The 12,025-nt window shown below is 32.5% G+C and overlaps 1 protein-coding gene across 6 annotated transcripts in view; it reads right to left on the reverse strand.

Annotated features, from left to right (window-relative positions):
- Nucleotides 1–10,392: 10,392 nt before the first annotated feature.
- LOC117294468 (LIM domain-binding protein 2-like) overlaps nucleotides 10,393–12,025 on the reverse strand; it is a 43,103-nt gene continuing 41,470 nt past the window's right edge. For 5 of the 6 annotated variants that reach the window (XM_033776888.1, XM_033776891.1, XM_033776887.1 and 2 more), the window contains one exon: nucleotides 10,393–11,867. In XM_033776888.1, the coding sequence (XP_033632779.1) occupies nucleotides 11,616–11,867 (252 nt within the window). In that variant the 3' untranslated portion in view covers nucleotides 10,393–11,615. Of the gene's footprint in view, nucleotides 11,874–12,025 lie in introns of all 6 variants that reach the window. The other variant, XM_033776889.1, reaches the window with a different exon arrangement.

The following is a 12,025-nucleotide window of genomic DNA, read 5'->3' on the forward strand; positions in this document are numbered from 1 at the left end:
TGTAAAGCATTACATGGTGCTTAAGGATTAGGTCTTATATCTCAAAATTCGCCCCACTCCTTGCAGTAATAATACCTGGCACTTTGTATCCTTTGGCAAAAGGCGCGTTATAAATACGGTTATTATTGTTATTATGGACTTACCCCTCGTGGTTTTTCTAAATACTCTGTCCCTGTGGTGTTTTTTTTCTTCAATATTTGCAAAAAAATTATGAAATTGCTGGACTTACCCATTATGGTTGTGTTTTTTCAATACTCCACCAAAGTTTGATAATTTTCCAAAATTTGCCAAAAACTGAAAAAAAAAATGCTGGACTTACCCCTTAATTTTTTCCGATTTTTTTTGGGCCAAAATTGTATAAAAATAATGCTGAATATACCCCTTGTGGGTTTCTCAATATTTGCAAAACAATTGATAAAAATGATGGACTTACCTATTGTGCAATTTTCAATACTTTTGCCATACATTGATAAAAATGCTGTATTACCCCTTGTGGTTTTTTCAATATTTGAAAAACATTGATAGAAATGCTGGACTTACCCCTTGTGATTCTTTCAATATTTGAATTTTTTTTATATAAAATTAATGTGATTTATACAATATTTTTGCTGAAAATTTGATAAAAATGCTAGAATTGCCCCCTTGTGATTTTTTTTCATATTTGCAAAGCTTTGATGAAAATGCTGGACTGATCCCTGTGTTTTTTTGTTTTTTTTTCTTATGCTGGACTTACCTATTGTTTTTTTTTTCAATAATTATTACCAAAATGAAATAAAAATGCTTGTGTTTTTTGCAATATTTGCGCCAAATTTGACAAAAATGCTGCACGGTGTTTTTTTTTATATTAATACTTTGTCACGAATTGATAAAAATTGTGGACTTACCCCTTGTGATTTTTTTAATGTTTTCCAAAATAGAATAAGCACATGGAATTACCCCTTGTATGTAATTTTGTCAACATTTTGCAAAAGTTATATAAATGCTGGACTTACCCCATGTGATTTTGTAAAAATATTTTTGCAAAAAATGTATAAAAATGCTGCCAAAAATTTGATAACAATGCTGGACCTACTACCCCCATGTGATTTTTTCACTATTTTGCGAAAAATTGATAAAAATGCTTGACTTACCCCCTTGTGATTTTTAAAAAATATTTTTACAAAAAAATTTAAAAAAAGACGGACCCCTTGTGGTTTTCTCAATAATCTGCCCTTATGGTTTTTTCAATTGTTAAAAAAAAAAATTGCTAGACGTATGTTTTTTCCCGATATTTTGCCCAAAAATGATAAAACTGCTGGACTTCAATATTCTGCAAAAATTTGATAAAATGTAGAGACTTACCTCTTGTGGTTTTTTTTCAATATTTGCAAAGCTTTGATGAAAAAGCTGGACTGATCCCTGTGTTTTTTTTTGTTCTTTTTATGCTATTGTGGTTTTTTTTTTCAATAATTGCCAAAATGAAAAAAAAATGCTTGTGATTTTTGCAATACTTGCCCAAATTTGACAAAAATGCTGCACTTACCCCGCTGTTTTTTTATTTTGTTATATTAATATTTTGTCACGAATTGATAAAAATGCTGGACTTACCCCCTTGTGATTTTTTTTAAATTTTCCAAAATAGAATAAGCACATGGACTTACCTCTTGTATGTAATTTTTTCAACATTTTGCAAAAGTTATATAAATACTTGACTTACCCCATGTGTTTTTTATAAAAATATTTTTGCCAAAAATGTATAAAAATGCTGCCAAAAATTTGATAACAATGCTGGACCTACTACCCCCATGTGATTTTTTCACCATTTTGTTAAAAATGTATAAAAATGCTGGACTTACCCCCTTGTGATTTTTTTAAAATATTTGTACAAAAAATTTATGAAAAAAGATGGACGTATGTGGTTTTCTCAATAATCTCCCCTTATGGTTTTTTCAATTGTTTAAAAAAAAATTATAAATTTTTGCTGGACGTATGCTTTTCCCGATATTTTACCCAAAATTTATAAAATTGCTGGACTTCAATATTCTGCCAAAATTTGATAAAATGTAGGGACTTACCTCTTGTGGTTTTTTGAATATTTGCCAAAAAATTGATACAAATGCTGGACTAACGGTCCTTGTGATTTATCAATATTTGCCAAAAATTTGATAATTATGCTGGAATTACCTTGTGTTTTTTCAATATTCTGGATAAAAAATGGTGGACTTACCCCTATGTGATTTTTTCAATATTTTCGCTAAAATTGAAAAAAAATTGTGGACTTACCGTTTGTGGTTTTTTTTTTCAATCATTTTGCCAAAAACTTATAAAAATGCTGGACTTACCCCAATTAAATTAAATCTCAATTAAATTTGATGATAAAAAAGCTGGACTTACTTTGATATTTTTTTAATATGTTGACAAAAGTTGAAAAAAATGCTGTACTTACCCCTTATGTTTTTTGTTTTCAATATTTTGCAAAAAATTGATAAAATGCTGGACTTTACTATTGTGGTTTTCTCCATATTTTCTAAATACTCTGCCAGAATTTGATAAAAATGCTGGACTTACCCCCTTTTTTTCTTTTTTGTTTATTTATGCCAAAAATTGATAAAAATGCTGGATTACCCCTTGTGATTTTAAAAATATTTTTGCAAAAAATTTACAAAAATGCTGGACTTAACTTTATATGTGGTTTTCTCAATATTCTGCCCCCAAAAAATGATAAAAATGCTGGACTTAACATTTGTGGTTTTCTGAATATTCTGCCAAAATTTGATATAAATGCTGGACTTAACCCTTATTTTTTAAATTTTATATTTATGCAAAACATATTATGTAAATGCTGGACTTACCTTTTTGAATTTTTATATTTATGCAAAAAATTGATAAAAATGCTTGATTACCCCTTGTGATTTTCAAAATATTTTGCAAAAAAAATTATAAAAATGCTGGACTCTTGCGATTTTTTCAATATTTTCCCAATTTTTTTTTACATGCTGGACTTAACTCTTGCAGTTTTCTCAATATTCTGCCATTCTATATTAAGTTTGATAAAATTGCTTGACTTACCCCATGTGATTGTTTAAATATTTTTGCCAACAATTTATTAAAATGCTGGATTACCCCTTGGGATTTTTTAAATATTGTTGCCGATAATTTATAAAAATGCTGGACTTTAATCTTGTGGTTTTCTCAGTATTCTACCAAAATTTGTTATAATTGCTGGACTTAACGCCGGTGGGTTTTCTGAATATTCTGCCAACATTGTTAAAATGCTGGACTGAACCCTTATTTTTAATTTTTATTATTTTTATATTTATGCCCAAAAAAATTTATGTTAATGCTAGACTTACCTTTTTTATTTATTTATATTTATGCCAAAATTTGATAAAAATGCTCGATTACCCCTTTGTGATTTTCAAAATATTTTTACCAAAAATTTATAAAAATGCTGGAGTGAACTTTTATGGTTTTCTCAATATTCTGCCAAAATGTGTTAAAATTGCTGGACTTACCTCTTGTATTTTTTTTTTCAATATTTTCCCAAAAACTTATAAAAATGCTGGACTTACCCCAATTAAATTAAATCTCAATTAAATTTGATGATAAAAAGCTGGACTTACTTTGATATTTTTTTAATATGTTGACAAAAGTTGAAAAAAAATGCTGTACTTACCCCTTATGTTTTTTGTTTTCAATATTTTGCAAAAAATTGATAAAATGCTGGACTTTACTATTGTGGTTTTCTCCATATTTTCTAAATACTCTGCCAGAATTTGATAAAAATGCTGGACTTACCCCCTTTTTTTCTTTTTTGTTTATTTATGCCAAAAATTGATAAAAATGCTGGATTACCCCTTGTGATTTTAAAAATATTTTTGCAAAAAATTTACAAAAATGCTGGACTTAACTTTATATGTGGTTTTCTCAATATTCTGCCCCCAAAAAATGATAAAAATGCTGGACTTAACATTTGTGGTTTTCTGAATATTCTGCCAAAATTTGATATAAATGCTGGACTTAACCCTTATTTTTTTAAATTTTATATTTATGCAAAACATATTATGTAAATGCTGGACTTACCTTTTTGAATTTTTTATATTTATGCAAAAAATTGATAAAAATGCTTGATTACCCCTTGTGATTTTCAAAATATTTTTGCAAAAAAATTATAAAAATGCTGGACTCTTGCGATTTTTTCAATATTTTCCCAATTTTTTTTTTACATGCTGGACTTAACTCTTGCAGTTTTCTCAATATTCTGCCATTCTATATTAAGTTTGATAAAATTGCTTGACTTACCCCATGTGATTGTTTAAATATTTTTGCCAACAATTTATTAAAATGCTGGATTACCCCTTGGGATTTTTTAAATATTGTTGCCGATAATTTATAAAAATGCTGGACTTTAATCTTGTGGTTTTCTCAGTATTCTACCAAAATTTGTTATAATTGCTGGACTTAACGCCGGTGGTTTTCTGAATATTCTGCCAACATTTGTTAAAAATGCTGGACTGAACCCTTATTTTTAATTTTTATTATTTTTATATTTATGCCCAAAAAATTTATGTTAATGCTAGACTTACCTTTTTTATTTATTTATATTTATGCCAAAATTTGATAAAAATGCTCGATTACCCCTTTGTGATTTTCAAAATATTTTTACCAAAAATTTATAAAAATGCTGGAGTGAACTTTTATGGTTTTCTCAATATTCTGCCAAAATGTGTTAAAATTGCTGGACTTACCTCTTGTATTTTTTTTTTCAATATTTTCCCAAAAACTTATAAAAATGCTGGACTTACCCCAATTAAATTAAATCTCAATTAAATTTGATGATAAAAAAGCTGGACTTACTTTGATATTTTTTTAATATGTTGACAAAAGTTGAAAAAAATGCTGTACTTACCCCTTATGTTTTTTGTTTTCAATATTTTGCAAAAAATTGATAAAATGCTGGACTTTACTATTGTGGTTTTCTCCATATTTTCTAAATACTCTGCCAGAATTTGATAAAAATGCTGGACTTACCCCCTTTTTTTCTTTTTTGTTTATTTATGCCAAAAATTGATAAAAATGCTGGATTACCCCTTGTGATTTTAAAAATATTTTTGCAAAAAATTTACAAAAATGCTGGACTTAACTTTATATGTGGTTTTCTCAATATTCTGCCCCCAAAAAATGATAAAAATGCTGGACTTAACATTTGTGGTTTTCTGAATATTCTGCCAAAATTTGATATAAATGCTGGACTTAACCCTTATTTTTTTAAATTTTATATTTATGCAAAACAAACTATGTAAATGCTGGACTTACCTTTTTGAATTTTTTATATTTATGCAAAAAATTGATAAAAATGCTTGATTACCCCTTGTGATTTTCAAAATATTTTTGCAAAAAAATTATAAAAATGCTGGACTCTTGCGATTTTTTCAATATTTTCCCAATTTTTTTTTTACATGCTGGACTTAACTCTTGCAGTTTTCTCAATATTCTGCCATTCTATATTAAGTTTGATAAAATTGCTTGACTTACCCCATGTGATTGTTTAAATATTTTTGCCAACAATTTATTAAAATGCTGGATTACCCCTTGGGATTTTTTAAATATTGTTGCCGATAATTTATAAAAATGCTGGACTTTAATCTTGTGGTTTTCTCAGTATTCTACCAAAATTTGTTATAATTGCTGGACTTAACGCCGGTGGTTTTCTGAATAGTCTGCCAACATTTGTTAAAAATGCTGGACTGAACCCTTATTTTTAATTTTTATTATTTTTATATTTATGCCCAAAAAATTTATGTTAATGCTAGACTTACCTTTTTTATTTATTTATATTTATGCCAAAATTTGATAAAAATGCTCGATTACCCCTTTGTGATTTTCAAAATATTTTTACCAAAAATTTATAAAAATGCTGGAGTGAACTTTTATGGTTTTCTCAATATTCTGCCAAAATGTGTTAAAATTGCTGGACTTACCTCTTGTATTTTTTTTTTCAATATTTTCCCAAAAACTTATAAAAATGCTGGACTTACCCCTTGTGGTTTTCTCAATAATGTGCCCTTGTCGTTTTTTCAATTATTTTAAAAAAAATTGATAAAATTGCTTGACTTACTCTTATGGTTTTTCCGATATTTTGCCCAAAATTAATACAAATGCTGGACTTAACTCCTGTGGTTTCCTAAATATTCTGCAAAAATTTGATTTTTATGGAGTTTCCCCTTGTGATTTTTTCAATATATTTGCAAAAAAAATTCTGAAATGCTGGACTTCCCCCTCATGTTTTGTTTGTTTTAATTTGCAAAAACATTTATAAAAATGCTAGACTTGCCCCTTATGGTTTATTCAATATTTTTGCAAACAATGGTTAAAACTGCTGGACTTACCCCTTGTGGTTTATTTTAAATATTTGCAAATAATTGATGAAACTGCTGGACTTAGCCCTAATGTTTTTTTGCTGGACTTAACTCTTGTGGTTTTCTCAATACATTATTCTGCCAAAAATTTTGTAAAAATGCTGGACTTACGTGATTTTTTCAGTATCTTTGCCAAAAATTGATAAAAATGCTGGACTTACCCTGTTGTGATTTTTTCAATGTTTTTCCCAAATCCTGAACTTGCCCCTTATTGTTTATTTAATATTTTTGTAAAAAATTGATAAAAATGCTGGACTTACCCCCTTCTGTTGTTTTTTTTTTCAATATTTTTGCCCAAAATTGATAAAAATGCTGGACTTACCCCTTACGAGATATTCAATTTTTTTTCCCCATAAATTTATACAATGTTTGTGATTTTTCTACCATTTCAGAAATGCTTTCAAACGCTTGAAACTAATTGATACAAATCTCCAGTTAAATTATGATCCTGATATGGTAACGGTTACAGGAAAAATAGCGCCCTCTAGCTACAATAATTTTTCCTGATCAAACTAGATCGCCTTGGAACCAAGCCTAAGCTTGCATAATAGAAAGAGACATTGACACTTCTTTCTAAAATCCTTTAACGTTTTATTAAATAATCTAACCTCTTGAACTTCTGTTTTTATTTTATTGTCTCAACTTGAAACAGTTTTCTTGATAATCCTAACAGTATCCTTACAAATGACTCTCTTGATTTTTTTTTGTAAACTGTATAACATATACAGTAATATAGATATGGTAAGACATAATTAACTACTCTACTGAAACAAAACTTGACATTAATTAAAGTGATATAAATATTAAGAGAATTGAAAGAAATACATCCAAAAAAATTATAGCTAAAAATATGTACAAAGGCTTACCCTCCTGTTTTCTTCAAAAAAGTCTCAAAACTTTCCTAAAAAAACCCAGTGTCTTAAAAGTCAATTGGCCTCTCTTCTATCTTTGTAATTGACGTCTCAAAGTGACTTCTAGATAAAGAGAAGCAACTATGGTTAATAGTCAGGTAGCCTCTCTGCTTTCTTTGTAATTGATGTCTCACGTTGTACCTCTAGGTGAAGAGAAGCAATTATGGTTAAAAGCGTTGAAAGTGAGGTTAACATTATGCTTTTCCAATTAGTGAAGAGAAGCAATAATGAAGACGGGAAGCATTTATGACTAAATAAGTCTTGCAAATAGATAAAGACCCTGGACAATATTGGTAATTGTCAAAGACCAGTCTTTTCACTTGGTGTATCTCAACATATGCACAAAATTAAAAAACTGTGAAAATGTGAACTCAATTGGTCGTTGAAGTTGCGAGATAATAATGAAAGAAAAAACACCCTTGTCACACGAAGTTGTGTGCTATCAGATGCTTGATTTCGAGACTTCAAAATTCGAATTCTAGGGGCCTCAAAACCAAATTCGTGGAAAATTACTTCTTTCTCGAAAAATACACTACTTCAGAGGGAGCCGTTTCTCACAATGTTTTATACTATCAACAGCTCCCCAATACTCGTTACCAAGTGAGGTTTTATGCTGATAATTATTTTGAGTAATTGCCAATAGCGTCCACTGCCTTTAAGTGAGTACTCCTTAGGAGAAGCAAACAATTGTGATAAAGAGCCTTCTGTGTGTAGTAAGAGATGTGCTCCTAGGTGAAGAGAAGCCATTATGGTGATTGCCCTACAAAACCCTGAGTAAACTCGAGAATTCCACTTTGGTACTCTATAATGGAATCCAACCAAACAACCCATACAAGGAGACATTTTGATAAACAAACATTGTATACAAATATGAATCTGTTAAATATATCGTACGTGTACAACAGTAATGTTGGTCAAAACATGTTGCTTTTGGCATAACAACTGCCTGTCCAACATCCCCCCCCCGCAAAAAACAGTTACATTAATAAATAAATAATAAGCAAATACAAATAAACTTTTAAATAAATAAAATAAACTGTTCCAAAAATCCAGCATGAACATCACTAGTGTGCAGTCAAGACAAGCACCATAATCATACTAAACTTATAATATTGAAGCTGGTATGCAGAGTTGTGAAACCGTCAGAACCCAATTTCATAGAGCTGCTAAAATGAAGGGGAAAAAAAGCTGAGCACAATTGATTTTGGTGACCAGAAATAGGTTACCAGCCAAACGTTCTTGTACTATGTCATATGTAGTATGTGTGTCTAGTTTTCTGTTAACTTGCACTCAACAGAAATTTGTTAGGCAATTTTCTCTGCCTTAAAGGGAAGGTAGACGTTTGGCGATTACTCAAAAAAAGCATTGGAGAGCTGTTGGTAGTATAAAACATTGTGAGAAACGGCTCCCTCTGAAGTAGCATAGATTTTGAGAAAGATGTATTTTCTCATTAAAATAATAAAATCTGAAAGCACACAAATTCGTCCAACAAGGGTGTTTTTTTCTTTCATCATTTTCTCGCAGCTTCGATGACCGATTGAGCCCAAATTTTCACAGGCTTGTTATTTTATGCTTACGTTGGGATACACCAAGTGAGAACACTGGTCTTTGACAATTACCAAACTTGTACTTTCCCTTTAAACAGCTCTAGATATGCGGCCCAATGTCTTTACAAAGTCCCGATCAACCGCCATAACTCTTAATATGTCTTAACATGGTGCTGCCTCAAAACATCTCACAATACATGTAAGCAAGTTTCAATTTCTACTCCCGATGTTCGCCTTGTTGGACGTTACAAATAAACACTTCTCTTCCATGGGCTGAAACTTGCAAGTGTAATGCATGATTATTAAGTTAAAATTAAAAGTGTATAATATGCCTTGTATATAGACAAATGCTTTCAGTTAATCAAAACACTTTGTATTTTTATGGAATAAAATAAAAACCCTGCTTAAAGACAGTTCTGCACCCAATTTCAAAGCTATTGTTTTATTTGTCACCGAGTAGTAATGCGATAGGAGACTTTTGGGACGCTTGGTGACAGCAGACTTACCACGTAAAATCCATTGTTCTTGGTAATGCGCGCATGCTCAGAACTACGTAAACAATGACAGTTTACCTGGTAAGTCTGCTGCCACCTAGCATTCTAAAGTCTCCCATTGAATAACCATCATTTTTGTGGTAAGAGCAAAAACTTCCAATTAACACTTTCCACCGAGCCTCCAGTAAATATTTCTCAGAGTCCAAGTTCAAGCTAAGAGCTTATCAAGCTAAATCTGTAACTGCCAAAAAAATCACTAAGTGACCAATTTCCTCTTGAAAATAATTGAAAGGAACATTACACAACTGGTTTTTGCTCACAAAACAGTTGCAGTGTTATTTATCTCTCATCAAATATAATTTTCTTTCAAGGGATGTTTTCTACAGTCATCATCATTAGACCGTGTAGATTTTATGTAAATCTGCAATCTTAGACAAATATTGTTCTTACCAATTCTATAATGTTCCTTTAACATATGAAATTCTTGCTTCACTTCCATTATAAGCTATTAATTTTTTTCCTTGAGCAAACAGCCATCTGAATGAAAAACAAAAATTCAAAAAACAAAATCATGCATCCTTCACAAATATAAAGTATAAATTACTCTCCATGAAAGATGCGAGAACACACACACGGAGAAAACCATACAGGCTTATAAACCTGTATCTTCTGGAGCAAGGAAAAACACATTACGACACCAATGAACTATTAACAATAAATATGACTGTGTATGTAACAAACAAGATTGGCGCCCTCTGTTGATATAAGTAAACAGAGAGTTATGATTTGGTGCCTCTAGTGGCCATCATCTCATTTGGTTTAATGGAGGATACACTGGTCCCCAGCCTGTCCTCATCCAAAAGGTTAAGGACAGACATGTACATACAACAACCATACCGCGCAACCGTCCGGATCTTGATGTAGGACAATCTCTGGCGTGATCATGGAGTTATATATAAGAACTAGAGGGCACACTGGCCTATAAACGAGACCCGGCATGCGCGCAGGCGGCCATTTTGTAAGTTGACAAAACACGCATCGCACAGCGTGTGTTTGTGCGCCCATTTTGTAAGTTGACAAAACAGCATCGCGTCAGCGTTCAATAAACACAAATTCCAACGTGAACATCATATTCAACGCACGTGCAGAATGGCGCGCGTGTCTCCTTGCGGTCTCGTCGCGTTTGTGCAAGAAGCATCACCAGTACGCCCTCTAGTTCTTATATATAACTCTATGGGCGTGATTCACAAGCGTGAGATCAGATGTTCAGGCTACATAGAGGATAGCCTGAACATTATACACCACACGTCGAGGTTCATGAATTACGCCACAAATTTATCCATTGAGCCCATGTCCTTATTCACCTTTGACCTCACATCATTTGACATGGCCTTCATTGTTCTAGAGGTTCGTAATTGAATCCGACCTACATGTGTATACATGAACACCAATACCTGTCCTTATCCCAAGGACAGGGGACCAGTCTACATGGAGGAAGGAAACCTGACTTATCTCCCGCCATACGAAAGCAAGCTAATCAACAGGGGAGGCATTCCATGCTTCAATGCTGCATTGGCTTTGGTTCCGCATGTACAGTACCTTCTCCCCCTTGGAAAACAAAAAATCCTGCCATTTTATTTCTTTTGATACAAAACTCATGAGTGGACTAAAGTTAAACATAGTCCGGTGGCTTTTATACAAAAATCTAAGTATACTATACAAAATGCATGCAGGAACTGGATACCAACACTCTGTGGACAAATCCGATGAACAAGTGCGCACAAAATGCATCGCAGATTGATACAAAAGAGCCACTGTCCATTAGGGTTATTGATACTGAACTGACTCAAAGGGAAAGGTCCTGAGAGATGAGTGACTGCAACTTGTCTGAGGTTCTGAACAAAGCTCATTCTAGTCCCTTCCCTAACTAGGAAGCTCTTCACTGAGACAACTATTTCTTTCTCCTAACTCAGAGATACTCATCCAGGGCTGCTGTATAAAATACTCACTGCAGGATAGTATTATATAATTTAAAAAAACATATGCGTTGATTCGTATATGGGTATCTATCACACCCATACTATCCAGATTGGAATACCCCAATTGGTACCCTCTGATCCCAATGAGGGTGTAACTGGTACCCAGATTTGGGGGGAAACCACTGGGTGACAAAACCTTTCTTCTCAAACAACTGAGATGCGTCATCAAGGATACAAAATGAGTTTGTTTTATTTTTTTCAGACATATTTTTCAGGAGGGTGTTGATCAGTTTGAATTGGACGACGAGGCTTTGTCATCTTGCCCCTGTGAAACAGGTGGTTTGACGTCCCCTGGTGTCCATGGACCAGGCCCGCCGGATGACGGGGGCCGCTTGCTGGACCCGGATTCAAACTCCTCCTCCATCTCCATGCCGTTGTTGGAGTCAAACTGCTGGTTCTCCAGCCGGGTGATCAACCTCTCATCCTCGTCGCCAAACTCTCCGCCCATCAGGGACGGCTCGCCAACGACCATCACGTCCTGTGCCAGGAGGGAGGGAAAAGAACAAAAACAAAAAGGAACAAATAAAAATCTAAGTATTTAATTATTTGACTCAAGATTGTAGCAATGAGCTTTGAGTGTCATACCATGAAGGGGAAAAAAACGGGGGGAAAAGTAATGGGTAAAAAAAGTTGGGT

This window comes from Asterias rubens, chromosome 9 (genome assembly GCF_902459465.1).
Source record: "Asterias rubens chromosome 9, eAstRub1.3, whole genome shotgun sequence".
In the NCBI taxonomy this organism is placed as follows: domain Eukaryota; kingdom Metazoa; phylum Echinodermata; class Asteroidea; order Forcipulatida; family Asteriidae; genus Asterias; species Asterias rubens.